Here is a 16074-nt window from a genome sequence, read left to right as displayed (position 1 = left end):
CTCCTGGAGGACTTGGGGTTGTGATACCACATACACCGAAGAGGGAGAGTTTGAGAAGGGTATGATGTTTGATAGCAATGAATCATTGTTGGAAGCTATCAGAGTGTATCATATTCGCAGAAATGTGGAGTACAGAACGGAGACCTCGAACCAAACTTTCCTTACCTTGAAGTGCAAGCGGGGTTGTACGTGGAAACTTAGGGCTACGTTTGATTCTTATTTGTCTTCATGGCGTATTGTTTCCTATAAGGGTAAGCATGGTTCTTGTGTATTGGGTAGTGACACTGTTACGGCTGGACACATTCACCTGACATCTTCTGTCATTAACAATGTTATTGGAAATTGTGTTACTAAAGACCCATCCATTAAGGTATCTGTCGTACGGCAGATGGTTAAAGATCGTTTTGGTGTGGATGTGCCAATTATAAGAGAGCGTGGTGTGCAAAGCAACAAGCGTTGTTGTCCATTTACGAGACCTGAGAAGGTTCTTACTCACTCCTTCCACGCTTTTTAGAAGCTTTGCAAATTTCCAACCCGGGGTTAGTACTTGAGTGGTATTTTAAGGAGGACAATGACACGGGTGTATACGTGAGACCTAATATTAGGACCTTCCAACGTGTCTTTTGGGCCTTTAAACCTTGCATTGAAGGATTCAATTATTGTAAACCTCTTATCGCCATTGACAGCACACACTTGTATGGTAAATATCGTCATACTTTATTGACTGCCATTGCCCAAGATGGTGATAAGGGAATCTTTCCATTGGCCTTTGCTCTAGTAGAGAAGGAGAATATAAGTGCATGGTCCTGGTTCATGCCTTGTATTCGTAAGCATGTCACACAGAGGATGGGTTTATGCGTTATTTCTGATAGACACACTGGTATTTTAGCAACCATGGAAAAGCTGGAGTGGCAACCATCTAATGCTTATCATAGGAGGCGAAGGAGACCAACTCAGTTGGATAGGGTAGATGAGGGTCGTGAGCGTTAACGTTTAACTTTTGTGTATTTGGATCGACTATGTACATATATACATATATTTTAATTGAGTTGTATATTTCAAACATTTGTATATATTTTGTTGTATATATATGTTTAATTACTTTATCATAGCCTCCAAGCTTTGACTTATGGCGATGAATCATGCCGCCTTAAAGATACATCGACTTGTAATTACCTATTCTAATGTCTCTAGTGCAAATACAACAAACAACTCAAAAATAAAGGAAAAAAAATATATTAATTAGCTGTTCGCAATTAGTAACTGCGAATAGCCATAAAAGACAAAACAGCTGTTCACAGTTAGTAACTGCGAACAACTATTTTGTCTTTTATGGCTGTTCGCAGTTAGTAACTGCAAACAGCTCCAAACCATAGATTTGAGATTTTCACGCTTACTTTTGGAAATAGTTTGAGTCTTAGTTTATTTAATTAATTTTTTTTAGCCTACGGATTTCAAATTTTCCTTATATTCTCAGAATTGGTATTAGTTGGGCTTAACCCATAAAGGGCGTCTCATAGTGATACCAATTTATGAAAACTATTATGTGGTGATTGCAATCTCTTGGCATTTTCTTTCTCGTATTGCCAAGTATTGCATAATGAACTTTTCAGTTCGTCTTATATGAGACCATCTCATCATGAGACGGGCCCATATAATTAGCCTATTTCTTTAATTGATTATTTTAAGATCGTAAGTGGTCGTTTTAAGGTTATAAATGACCACTCAAAGACTATAAAAAGTGAATATTTTGATTGTAAGTGATCATTTTAACATTATAAGTGATCACTTTAAGACAAAAGGTATATATTGGACCAGCCCAATAGAAATGGTCTTACCGTGAAACCGTCTCATTTAAGAATTAGTGTGAACTTTTTGGGTGTTTGGCAAATGAGAGTGTTGGCTGAATTAGCTATTGGCTTTTATAGTTGACTTGTTTGACTAACAGAGAGTGTTGACTGAAAATATTAATATTTAAGCTAGTTGAAGAAGCCAATTGATTAAAGAGATATTTGGTAAAATTAAATATTGGTTGTTATTTTATTAGAGAAAAGTGAGCCAAGAAGCCAAAAACTATTGAAAAAAGCTAACTTTGTTAGTTTTTACATTTTGGTATGAAAGTGAGTTTTTTAACTAATTGAAAAATCAATTACCAAGCATAGTTTTTTGACCAACCCAAAAGCAAAAGGCCAAAATCCCACCAAAAAAAACCAACCCAAAAGCAGTTTAACAAACACCCCCATCTTTCATGGTTTCTTATCGTAAGCACTAAAACTACAACAGGCCATAACATAAAATATGAGAAGCAGGTCGAAGGTGACAGATATAAGATCATGCTAGCACCAAGGCACAACCATCGGATTTACAAGACTCTCCGCTGGGAGCAATAGCTCGACATATTTGAAAAAGTTGGTTCGGGTTGGTTTCAAGATGAGAGAAAATGATGGTAGTGTCTCACACTCTTACCGAGCCAGCAATTATGCATACATTACTCTGCAAGGATGTTGTAAAGTGAGCTGCTAATAAGATCTTCAATCTTTCGAGTTTGCCAGATGACGAGTACAAGTCGTTCATGCGGGCCACTCAAAATGACATCAGTCTCTAAACTTTTTATACCATAGGTTGTTTATAGAGATAGGAAGCGAGGAAATCATCAAATTCAAACTTGAGAGGTAAAAGGGCATGCTAAAGAACATCACTTGATGATCAATAAGACTAATGTATTCTCTTTGGTAAGAGTTGTGCATCTCCCACTTCAAGCTAGAGCAGCCATGGGAGCTTGCTATATGTAGTTCAAATTGTTGACTAGTAATATTTACAAAGTACCGTCTCAATTCATCCTACTTCATCAAATCCGGAATGTGATATAGTTCCGAAGGATGAATCGGATATGGACAATTCCGCTAAGATTTCATTCTTGAACAAAAATTCACTATCAACCTCCTAGAATATATTCTATTCCATATATTCTAATAATCAAAATTTCTATTCTTTCAGCACTCCTCCTAGAATATAGGTAACTTTACAGCTCTTTCAGAAATCTTCTAGGGTTTCATATTTCCACACCAGAATAAAAGTTCTTTACCACTCTTCTTCACCATCAACCTCCAAAAATTCAGACACGAACACAATATTCCCTCCAAGGCATCAATGAACTTTTACATATTCATCATACGTATAAATGTCAAAGTGACCTCAGGTTAAAATCCTCAGAAAATGAATTTAGTCTACAATACATATAAACACCGGTACAAAACCACATGTCATTAAACTAATTCTGGTAAAATGTTTATACGTGTCTCCTACATATAAAAAAGAGATCTTGTCTTTCATCGATGTAAACTTTTCCAGTTCAATTTCAACAAGTATTTCCAATTAACCAATGCTAACCTGATTTGCACAGCTCCAATTCCAAGTAGACATTACCAAGCAGGTGGAAAAATAGACTCACTGCAGAAATAAATCTGCATATAACATCAAATGTGTGAAGAAAAACGGTAAAAGGGATACGAAGGTAACAAGCAAAAAGTAAAGTCACAATTTGCAAGTGAGCTACCTATTTCTTGTTTCTAGCCTCTGCCTTCCAGTCTCTTCTCCCGCGTTTAATTCTAACCTTCTCGCCTTCATTTAGGTAAACGTTACTTACAAACGAAGCTTCACTTTTCCAAGTCTGTTCAGCTTCCTGAGTTCCTGAAGGAACATGGGGCGTGTGATCTTCACTGGCCAACGACTGACCACTAGAAGGTTGCACATTGCATATGGGTTCATTGGTAGCATGTGCCCTCCTTGCATCCTTTTTCCAATCTCGTCTGCAATGGATTCGTGTTACAACTTGTTCCACGGTCACATTTGTTAGCAGTGGTATAAGTTGCATATTGGATTCCTGGTTAGTTACATGAGCATGGGTAGAATCAACTTTTAAACGTTTACGTTCCCTGTATCTACGTTGTCGTTCTCTGTTTTTCAGCCGACGATGCAGGACATCATCTAGAATTTTGCTACCATTACTTAGATCAGAAAGTTCCATTGTGAACCCACTAGGAGACTATTTGTGTATAACAAGGCGCTGTTGTCCACGTCCCAGCTCGGTATCCCTAAATGTGAAATTTGAAGAGGCTGATAACAAGTTAACTAATGATCAAACTCCATTCGTGTCACTACTGTCTTAATTTCCATAAGGTTTGCCTGCCTGTAACTTCTTCTTTCCCAGTATATGACACTTGTAGAGACTGATTTCGAGATTAATCATTCAGTGACAACATCAGAATCCACTGATCTCTTTCATTTATCAACAATTTTCGGTTACACATTTAGGCTTCCTTGCTTTCTCAACCATAAACTCTGCATAATGCGATCATCCTGTAATCATTCCCAATGCTAAGAAAGCATCAAATCTGCAGAATGCACACAGGTAACTGTTCAAAAGCAGAGAGCCAGAGATAATTGAAGTATTTTAGACAAGAAAAATTGTGGTTTCGCTAGGAAACATTCACAATAAACTGCCGAAGCTGGTCATCTAAAATTGAAGACATTCACAAAGAAAGGCAATAATGAAAATTAGAGGTTCAGTGTACCCTAATTAGAGAAATATCATTAACACCAGATTATAAGCTACGAAGAAGGACCAACATGCACCAATCTTATTCCGAATTTCCAACGACATCCACAGCCACCAAAGAAAGCACGGAGAGACATCCTGCTTATAAAGCCCTAATCTTTTCTTTTTACACTCTGAATTACAATAACAAATTCAGTCTACACTGAATACATCTAAAGACTCTTAACACCACAATGCCAAAACCTTAATACCAAAAGACTTGAGTTGGGTACATGAACCATAGATCAGCCAAAATAATGTTGAATGCACCAAAACCTACTGTTGCTGCCTGTAACGTCTTCCAACATAATTCTAATATTTCATTTTTGCCCTTACTGTGCCTTTATATGATGAGTTGTTTGGTTCACTATGAAGTTATTGCCATACTCGCCTCCCAAACTCGCAACAACAAGAAATTGCCTACCTCAGTTTTAATGTATATTAAACTATCACTACAGAAATCGAGCCCAAATTTGGAAAGAAAGGCTTGAAGAGTAAATATTTCCGGAGCCTTGATGAGCTTAAAAGGAAGCACCAGAAACTCATAGTGCTCTGATGGTCAATCTGTTTAGAAAAATCCTTCACCTCATAAGCTCATCAAGTAAATAGTCCATAACTGAAATATAATTTTTTGCCGGGGATGGTTTCCTTGTTGAGTGCTCAATAATCGACACTAAAATGCCATGAGCCATCCTTTTTCTTGACCAACCATATTGGAAAAGAAAAGGCACTGTTGGAATAGTCGATGATTCCAGCTGGGAGAATGTATTTGATCAAACACTATATCATCTTTTTCAAGAGTGTATATCTATAGGGACGAACAGTCAACAGTTGCTACTTTTCTTATAAGGTCACTGAGTGTCCTTTCAATTACACTGTCCTGGTAACTATCTTGGCATTCTGATCACTACATCATTCTAATTAAGTAGTAAGTACTCCACAAAAACATTCAAGAGCCTTGTCTAACTTCTGGGAATCAGACTCCACCCCTTGATCATACCTCTGGCATCAATTCTAACAGAAGGCCTTGCTTCTCCATCTAGATTGTTTTAATCGTGGACTTAAGTGATACTAAGAAGCATCCTAGAGCATGAACCCCTTGCCAACTCATCCTTTCCAATTAGAACTTTGTCGAGTGTTCATTCCAATTGGTAGCTGTCACCCCCAATGTTTTGAGCCATTAAAAAAGAAAAACCATCCAAACCTAACGGAAGAATATCCGCTCAGATTTCCAAGCCTGGAACACTCAACATTATTCCCCTACATTTCCCCTTCCATGAACCTCTAGTCCAGTTCCTAAAGTCACCCCAAAGTTTTTTATATGGAAATAAAGGAGTTCCAAATTTCTCCACTGTGGTAATGGAAATGAAAATGTGTAGCCCTTGGGTCCATCGACTATCATTATCACTACCTCGCTACCTAGGTTAGTATCTTCCCCACCATCTTCATAATCTTGTGAATACTTATACCAATCATTGAGTTTAATGATATTTCCACAGCTTCCTCGCTTAGAGTTTTTCTGCCCTCTGTTAAACCTTCTGTTCCTCACTTGCCTTAGTTACTTTGTGCCCTTGGGTCTATTGACTATCATTATCACTACCTCATATTCAATAGCTTCAATGCATTGAGAAATGTTAGGTGCTATCAGATTTGGAATGAACTTATATGATACCAGATGTAACAGAATGAAGTTATAGAAAAGAACAGCAAGAAAAGGAAAGAGGAAAAGAAAGAAAAAGAAGAAAAACAGATGAGAATGCAAAGAGAGCATTATTATTATTTATAGCAGTATCTTTTTTTAGGATGAAATTCCCTTTAGCCCCATCCCCATTTCTTAATTATTATGTTTCATGTAATTTCTCCTACGAAACCAACTCCTGCCACCTTGTAAATCCAGGCCTAGATAAAACTAATGAAGGTGTACTAATGGTACTCAAGTGTAGTTCAAGGCTAAAGAGAGTATGATAGGTGACGATAGCCAAAAGTGAGCTCTCAAAAAGGTGATTAACAGGCCTCTTGTAAATATTTTGGATCTTGAGTATCCAATACATTCTCAGTTCACTCAAACCAATGAACACCAACACCAAAAAAGAAGAAAACAAGGTGGAGGGAAAGGACTCGTAGTGGGACTAGTTCTGAATCTACCTTAATTTTTCTTAGATCATAATATACTAATGTACCCCTTTAGTCTCTTTGTTATGAAGATCTAAGAGAAAATATGTAGATGCAAAAATGGTGCAAAATAGAAAATTGATAGGGAAGATCAAATGAAAAAAATAAAGATCTCTTTATACGAGTCATCAGTCCAACTTATTGAAGAACAAACAGTTTAATCTTCAAGCAAACAGCCACACACAATACAAAACATCAAAAACCAAGAAATAGCTTTTGTCAACAAAGGTAACATACTAATCTAGAACAAATTTAATTAGAAAAACTAGAATGGGGAAATAATAGATATGGAATTTCTTGTAACAGGTATCAAAGCTAAAGCTTTGTTCCAGTTCCACATATACACTATCCTGTAGCATATTCTAAGTAAGCTCAGAGAATTTCAGGACAAATATTAAAACCTCCAAGTGTTACATGATTCACTAATTACCTCGCGAATCGAAAATCAAAAAAGCGAATTATGGTCAGTTCTAGGTTATTTTTGAACTATTTTTGGCAAATCGCGAATTCAAAAGGCGAACTAAGTAGCGAATTATGTTTCACTGAAACCTCCAATCACTTCCTAGCAATTTTAAACAAAAGCCAAGCATGACATCATCCTTTTAATCAAATTTTTGGGAATGATAATAGGATAAAAGATTGATTTACAAGTAGAAAAGTACTTCTATAAGTTAACCTTGCATCAAAAAAATGTCACACCACAACACCAATTGAAATAAAACCATCATCAATTCAAACAATCACAAGTGGCTGAATCCACAAACTTGTGCTCCATTCTTCTTAAGCATCCATACTTTTGGTAACTTGTCAAAATAACCCAAAATCTGTTATATTTAATTTCATACCCAATTACCTCAAACAATCTAATTCTTATTAAATATCCAAAAATTGTTACATTGAATTGGATATCTCAAACAATCTAATGATTTTTCTTTGAATACCAATCATGTCCACACTCAAAACCAATTATCACAAGTCGACGACTCAAGTTTGATAAATCAACATCTAATAAAAGAACCCCAAAAGTTTTAACCTAATCAACAATACCCATATTGCAGAACACTACAAAGATCTTGAATTTGCTTTTTTTTTTTTTAATCTTTTTAATTCTTTATTCATTTAAAATGCCTCCGATTTTCAAATACAAAATCTACAAGTGAGAATCTGATATGGGGGAATTGGAAGATCACTTGAAACATAAATCATATCATGAAATGACGAACTAATTTGGAAATAAACTTGGGTATCCTAGAATCAATTGGTTCTGGTTGAGCAGAAATGGAAGGAAGCAAAAGTGTACTATTAAATAGTAATGGAAAAATTATCATAAAAACAGGAATGGATTATAGCAAAGGAAACTAGTAAAAAAAAAAACAAAAAACATAGCTTTAAGGATAACAAACAGAGATTACACTCACCAGTCGCAGATTTTTGGGTAGTTCTGAACTCCGACCACCACAATTACGCAATGAAAGATGAAAGATGAAACTTTGGTGAATGTTTCGTGGAATCATTATTAATTTGTGTAGGGTTTATTAACTTGTACTACCTTAATAAACCAAAAAAAAAAGTGTAAATGGATTAGATTAAAACCCCAATTTTAAAGCATTCTAGAGGTGTTCTGAGTCGATATTAGTCTGATCTTGAAATTGGATCGATTTTATCCGATTTCAAAATGAATTTAAAATAATATAGAAATCAATATGAACACAAAACTCGATTTTAAACTGACTCAAAATACTTAATTCGAAAACAGATCTGATAATCCGAATAAAGACCTCTGCGGCAATTTCATAACAATGAATTCAGTTTATTTATTGATATATAAAATCTCACCTTTATATCATTTATTGATTAAAATATTTTTTTATTAGTTTATCTTCTAGTATCAATTTTTTTTGTTGGTATATAAAAATCTCCCGGTCATTTTTTTGCATGACAGAAGTTCTAATTTCACCTAAAAACCAAAAAATTAAAGTTATTTTTGACTTCTTGGGTATGTGGCAATTGGCCGTTGGCTGTAGACATTTTTAGTTGGCTTGTTTGACCAGTTAAAAATATTAGTTATTTTTATTGGCTTTTAAGCTAGTTGAAAAGGTCAGTTGTTTGTAAATATGTTTGGCAAATTGGAATGTCATTGGATGTTTATTATAAAAAAGTTGGCCAACAAGCCAAAAGCCAACAAAAAAAAATTAACTGAAATAACTTTTTCATTTTAGTTTAAAACTCAGCTTTTCAGCTGCTTTAAACGTCATTTATCAAACATTTTTTTGGTTGTTTGTCCAACCAACAGGTCAAAAGCTAAAAGTCAAAAAAAAAAAAAAAATATAGGCATAAAACCACGAACCAAACACCCCCTTGTTGCCAATTGACCACTTACTACTTACTACTAAATACTCCTTATGTTTTATTTTAAATGTCTCTTTTGCTTTTTGCTTTTTGCTTTGTCAATGCACTAATCAGTACTTAATAATTATAATTATATATAATTAAAAATTATAAAAATTAGATATTAATAAACTTTATATTAAAGACAAATCACACATCATTTCCTTTGACTATGTTTTAAAGCATAAATTAAAAATAAAATATAAAATGAAAATAATTGATAAATAGTAACCAAAAATAAATAATACACTCGAAAGAAACACAAGGAAAACAATAATAATAAATAATAATAATAATAATAATAGAAAAATCCAATCATTTTCATTTCCTTATGATTAACCCACTTCGTACAACCCTCTTATTTAGGGAAATTTGCAAAAAAACACCTTTTAAAACCCCTTTTTTGCAAAGAAACACCTTTTATAATTTTTTTTTGTAAAAAAAACACCTTTTAAGAGACTTTTTTTAAAAAAAGACACCTTAAATCAGTTTTCGGTGACTTTTGTCAACTTTCCGGCGTTGACTATGCCAGTCAACGCCGGAAAGTTGACAAAAGTCACCGGAAACTGATTTACGGTGTTTTTTTGTTAAAAAAAGTCTATTAAAAGGTGTTTTTTTACAAAAAAATTATAAAAGGTGTTTCTTTACAAAAAAGGGTTTTAAAAGGTGTTTCTTTGCAAATTTCCCTTATTATTATTATTATTAATTTTTTTTAAATTTTTTTTATTTTTTTTATATAATAATAAAAATAAATTTTTTTTAAGAAAATAATATTAATAATAAAAATAAAAATAAAAATAAAAACAAAAATTTAAAAAAAAGTTAAAAAAATTTAAAAAATTTAATAATAATAAAAAAAATAAAAAGTATAAAAAAATATAAAATAACAATAATAATAATTAAAAAATATAATAATAATAATAAAATTAAAAATAAAAATTAAATTAAAAAAATATTTTTTTAAAAAAAATAAGAATAATAATATTTATTATTATTATTATTATTATTAATTTTTTAAAATTTTTTTTAACTTTTTTTAAAATTTTTGTTTTTATTTTTATTTTTATTTTTATTATTAATATTATTTTTTTTAAAAAAAATTTATTTTTATTATTATATAAAAAAAAATTAAAAAAAAAAATTTTTAAAAAATTAATAATAATAATAATTAGGGAAATTTGCAAAGAAACATCTTTTAAAACCCTTTTTTCTAAAGAAACACCTTTTATAATTTTTTTTGTAAAAAAAATCCTTTTAAGAGACTTTTTTTTAAAAAAAACACCTTAAATCAGTTTCCGGTGACTTTGGTCAACGTTCCGGCGTTGACTGGCATAGTCAACGCCGGAAAGTTGACAAAAGTCACCGGAAACTGATTTAAGGTGTTTCTTTAAAAAAAAGTCTCTTAAAAGGTGTTTTTTTACAAAAAAAATTATAAAAGGTGTTTCTTTAAAAAAAATGGTTTTAAAAGGTGTTTATTTGCAAATTTCCCTATTATTTATTTAACTTTCCTCTTCTTGCCTAAAATATTCTTTTTTTTAGGGTTTTTGTCAGTATTCAAGCCATTCAATTATTTCCATTCTCCAAGAGATTCCTACATCTCGTGTGAAAGCAATCATTTTGATTTTTGACGAAGAACAAGAAAACAAAATAAATTTCTAGGTATTTTCAATAAAGAGGACAAAAGATCAATATTTTAGTCTTTCTTATTCTCCTCTTATGCAAATAGCCCTTAACTTCCAATATTCAGTTTCCGGGTTTATTTTATCCTTCTTACTGGGCCAAAGTTCGTTACTTTTGTACTATTAGTGTTCTTTCACAATCACCCATTTCAGGAATTTGCGTCAGAAGAGATCTGGTGCTGCAATTTCATGTTATTATAGAAAAAGGGTATGATTTCGGCTCTTCAAACCTTAATTTTACCTTATTTGTATTGTTTACCTGTTTAGAGTTGTATGTGAGATTTTGAGAATTGAATACCCATTTTAGGAAATTTTGGAACAATTGACTGTATGTGAACAGACAGTGTGAAAGAGAAAAGTTGTGGTTTGTATTGTATTTGAGAAATCTGGATTGAAGTATTATAGTTTTAGATGGATAATTCAAAAAATAGGCAGAATGATTATTTGGGTGTGAATAAAATTGGGAAAAATATAAGGAAAAGTCCATTGCTCCAACCTAATTTTGTTAATAGTAATGTTAGTGTTAATGGTAATGTTAATAACAATAATCCTGCAAGGCAACAACCACAACCTCAGGTGTATAATATTAGCAAGAGTGATTTCAGGAGCATTGTTCAGCAGTTAACAGGTTCGCCTTCGAGGCAAGATCCTTTGCCAAGACCACCTAATAATCCCCCTAAGCACCCTAGTATGCGTCTTCAACGCATTAGACCACCCCCGTTAAATCCTATTAATCGAGGTCCTATTCCTCCAGTGGTGGCTGCTTCGGTTCCTATGCCAATGCAGCCTCCACTACAAGGTGGCTCGGCTATGGGGCCACCGCAGGTTGGTTTCAATCATAGACCTCAACCTCCTTTTAACCAGCTTTCCCCTCGAGGGATGCAACCTTTTTCTCTTGGAGATGGGGGTTGGACAGTTCCTGCTTTGTCTCCTTTATCCGCCTATGTGCAGCAACTGCAAAATTGTCTCGGTGATGGGAGTCCTAGACCTAGTCAGTTTTTACAGCAACCACGTATGCCTGAACAGTTTCAAGCTCAACCTCAGATGCACTCACAAGGTCCAAGGCATATGCAAGGTCAACCTCAGATGCAACCACAGCCTCATTCTCAACCTCCTGTTCATATTCAAGCTCAAGGTCAACCTCCTATGTACCCACTAGGGCCTGAACAAGCCCACACACAACCTCAACCTCAGACACATCCGCAACCACCATATTTGGGCTTGCTTCCCAACCCAAATATGCCACCATTACCCTCACCTAGAACAAATGGTCCTGCTCCTTTGCCATCTCCAACTTCTCAGTTCTTTTTACCTTCGCCAACTGGTTTCTTTAACATGTTGTCTCCAATATCCAGGTCTCCGTATCCTCTTCTGTCACTGGGAAGTCAGTTTCCACCACCATTGAGTCCAAATTTTGCATTTTCACCTTTTGGTCAATCTGGGATCTTGGGTCCTAATCATCAGTCACCACTGTCTCCAGGATCTGCATTTCCTTTATCACCTTCTGGCCTTTTCCCCATTTCAAGCCCAAGATGGAGGGATCCTAGCTTTTAGATATTGTGAGTGACTGGTTAGTTGGTTGCAGCATGAATCTCTAGGATGTAGTACATATCCTTCATTTTAGGATTCGTTTGTATATTTTACGTTGAGATGTTCTGTACAATCTGATCTTAGTTGTTCCGGGAAAATTATAGTTTTTTCATTGCTCTTTTTCCACACTGATTATTATGAACATGAGAGGATTGTTATCAACTGCAAGTTGGTGTTTTTTGGCTGGATTTGACGCTCTGATATAACCAAAAAATATCAGCAAATATTGGCAGAGTTCTAATATGAAGTGCAAGATCAAAGATTAGCACCAAAACAAGCAGACATTTCAGCCACTCATGATTATATTATGTAAGCAATTTAGTCAACAGTTAGCATACCTTCAATGTTGTTTCGTTTCTTTTAGGTCATGTAGAAAATAATAAATGAATCTCTTTTTTTTACTTGTTGCATAGGCATAATGGTGTCTCTGCTTTTGTCAAGCTATTCTATGGCTTTATAGAATCTATTATGATTCTATGAATGCTTTTGTGTTTGTTTTTTTGGGGGATCAATATGTTTAAAATTGGATATAACCGAATTCTATTCCTTGATTGCTTCTTCGGTTTTAATTTGGTAGATCACATGATGTTCTTTATATTCGTGCGTAATCGGTGCTCCATATATTTCAGTTAGTACAAGTGAGTTGTGCTCATGCCATTGAATACCGTCCTATTCAAAGTTAACTTTTATGGCTATTGATTTTATAGAAGGATCCGTGATGACTGATAAGAAAAGTTTCCATTCTAGCCCGGTTTTATGTGAAGTAAAGATGCATCTAAGCCATCTATGGTTGCTACTTGCTAGCTAGATAAGGATGGAGTTTATTTTCACAAGAGTTGATCCATGTACTGATTTGTTATGTTTGTGTATGTCATGACATGTTTAGAGTATGTGTTTTTAACTTTCAAGGATAGATAGACCATAGATAGATAGTATCACCGACATTGTGAGATCATCTTTTCAAAGCTTAGTGTCACGGACGATTTAGAATTCTTTGTGTTGGTGCTCGAACCCCCTAGGCTAGGATCTTAAGCAAGGCAACCCTATGTGTACAAGAAGCTCAAAAACGAGGAAAACTATGCACCAAGACATACATGCATTACTACAAGGCTACAAGCAAACAAACATGCGAGTTGTCTAACTAGGGTCTTGGTGTGATCCGGTCATCCAACATTCGCTGTATATTCAACCTCGCCAAACTTCATAACAAAAGGTATCTAACAATGAATAATGACATCATATGTTATCTTGTTCAAGGAGTTCGATTCAACTTCTTTTGGTGCAAAATAGTTCTCTCTTAAATCAAATATTCTTCTTATTTATGTAAAATTACAAATGATATTTATCATATGATTTAAATTTAAAGGGTATGAGGAAATATGTGGTTTAGAGAGCATATAGGGAAAAAAAATGCATTGAGTGGTAGTTATCAGTTGAAGTTGATTATCGTTGACAGTTGTTTTGGATTAAGAAAAAAAAGTAACACTGAATGCAAGTTAGGTACTCATTGAGTCACAAATCTTATCCCCTTTACTTAATATTTTCTTCAATCCATATCATAATAGAAGAATCTAACTTATCTATTGACCATTTTATGGGTAGTGTTAACTACAAAACTATTAAAGAACCTCATTGAAGTTTATGTTCGATGTCATTAATACATATCATTCAAACCATCCACAACCACAACATATTCCCTAGAGTATAGGTAGTCTTGTTCAATACAGGTTAGAATCCTCTTTATTACTTAAAATAAGAGATATTTTGAAATATTTTATTTTTCATATAATTTTTTTTTAAAATATATATTAAAGTTTTATATATCGAGACCAATTTATGAAGATATTCCAAATGTATACATTATAGCTTATATAAATATTCATGAGAAATCATTATTAAAACTTATATAAATATTTCATGTGGTAGAATAAACTTTTTCTAAATTCTTGTGATAACCAAAAAGTTTATTAATTAAAATCTCTATGACCCATTTGAACAAAATGTTTATCGCCCATTTATTATAAAATGTCAATCATATCCTTTTCTCACAATTTCTGAAAATCCATAATATTCTCAATTAACAGGTGATAGACATTTTTTGTCAAGAAAAAATTACGAAATTTTTTAATTGATAAACTTCATAGTTACCATATGAATTTTTTAAAAAAAAAAGTTCAAAAACCTCAATATTATCATTTAGAATCCAAAACGATTTGGGTGTAGTTAAAGATAGTAAATGTTAAGATGTACTACATATAAATATTTCCAAATAGCACACGTAGTTTTCTTCAGGTGGGAAATTTTGCGTGTAGTATTGTTTTCTAAATGGCAGCTTGTACGCACTTGTTTGACTTGATAGTGGATAGCGTACAAATTTATCTCACGAAGTATAATTTTGACAATAGCGAGACCGTTTATAGAGTGCCTCAACAGAGTAGTATGGTTTAATTTTTTTATATTAATTTTATTTTAATTTAATTACATTTTTATATTCTAATATTCATAAATATATATATATATATATATTGCTTAATAATATTTATGCAATTTCATCCCCTGAACAACATTAGTAATAAAAGTAAAAAAGTAACCATAACTTGAATGAGTAAGTCTTAGTATGATTTTAGTCCGTACTAAAGTTAAAGTAGTATATGCCTTAACATTGATATTTTCATATTTTCTAATAAATTACTTGATTATACTTTTTAAATAGAAAAGTGCACTATTTTAGTGTGGATGAAGTCTATAAATTAAACAACTTTTACTATTTATTTCTTTTTTTTTTGAGTAAAAGGTAGGTGGGGAAAAGGGAAGGCTAGGGAGGAGGAAGCGAAAAAAATAATAATAATACAGGCTCTAACTAAAATAAAATTCAATTTTTCTCTATTCATCTCAAATGGTTATAACATTCTAGTATCATTTTTGATTATTTTTTGGATCATAAGGTCGGGAGGAAAGTTAAGATTAAGTAAAAGTCTTGTATATACTTGGTTTATAATTTTTTTTGTGTGTGGACCGACCTAATAAAAACAAGTATTTTCTGATAATTGCATTTGTCAAATAAAAATATTTACTAGAAATATTTTGATGTTTTTTACAGTTGGTTCATCTTAAAATAGCGTAGATAAAGTTTATATAAGAAATTGTTGTGTCATTAGAATAAAATATTGGAGTATAATAACTAAGTTCATATTTAAAAATTATAATATTAATTAAATACTTAAACTAGGGTTGATGGATTGTAGTAGGTAAGATTTTAGATATTTCTAGTTTGGTAGGTAAACAAATGAATTTAAATATTTTTATTGTCTATCACTCCTCAATTATATTCTTCACTAATTGCTCTTAACTCCATTAAAGCCTCACTTTCTAAGCCAATAATTTAACCATTAGAATAAGTGATTATAAACTCAAGGAACCAATTCTTGAATGCGACGACTGCAATTATGTAAAATTTCTAGCCCATTTTTCAAAATAAATTTGCAATTTATTTTAACTTGTTTTTTTTAATAAAATTAGTTACCATTTTAAAGCTGGAAATGAGCATTTTAGATCTTTTAATGACATTTTAAGTTTTAAAACTGACAACTTAAAATCCTTTGAATAGACATTTTAACTCTTAAAGTGGTCATTTAACCTTTAATAAAG

The 16074-nt window shown here is 32.9% G+C and overlaps 2 protein-coding genes across 3 annotated transcripts; one reads left to right on the top strand and one right to left on the bottom strand.

Moving 5' to 3' along the window:
* Positions 1–2699: 2699 nt before the first annotated feature.
* LOC130801432 (uncharacterized) lies at positions 2700–8400 on the bottom strand. 2 transcript variants are annotated; one of them, XM_057665289.1, is made up of 3 exons: positions 8188–8400; positions 3557–4394; positions 2700–3464 (listed from the first exon to the last, which is right to left on the bottom strand). In XM_057665289.1, the coding sequence occupies exon 2, from the start codon at positions 4025–4027 to the stop codon at positions 3557–3559; it is 471 nt and encodes a 156-aa protein (XP_057521272.1). In that variant the 5' UTR covers positions 4028–4394; positions 8188–8400; the 3' UTR covers positions 2700–3464. The 2 variants fall into 2 exon arrangements, with proteins under 2 accessions (XP_057521272.1, XP_057521273.1); XM_057665290.1 differs by having other exon boundaries at positions 3557–4415; positions 8188–8291.
* Positions 8401–10703: 2303 nt separating this feature from the next.
* Positions 10704–14976, top strand: LOC130801620 (protein HAIKU1-like). The gene has a single exon (XM_057665496.1). It carries the CDS (start codon positions 11248–11250, stop codon positions 12388–12390), a length of 1143 nt encoding a protein of 380 aa, XP_057521479.1. The 5' UTR covers positions 10704–11247; the 3' UTR covers positions 12391–14976.
* Positions 14977–16074: the final 1098 nt, after the last annotated feature.

The sequence above is a fragment of the Amaranthus tricolor genome, chromosome 15, assembly GCF_026212465.1.
Source record: "Amaranthus tricolor cultivar Red isolate AtriRed21 chromosome 15, ASM2621246v1, whole genome shotgun sequence".
Lineage (NCBI taxonomy): Eukaryota > Viridiplantae > Streptophyta > Magnoliopsida > Caryophyllales > Amaranthaceae > Amaranthus > Amaranthus tricolor.
This window is presented reverse-complemented; position numbering and strand designations above follow the sequence as displayed.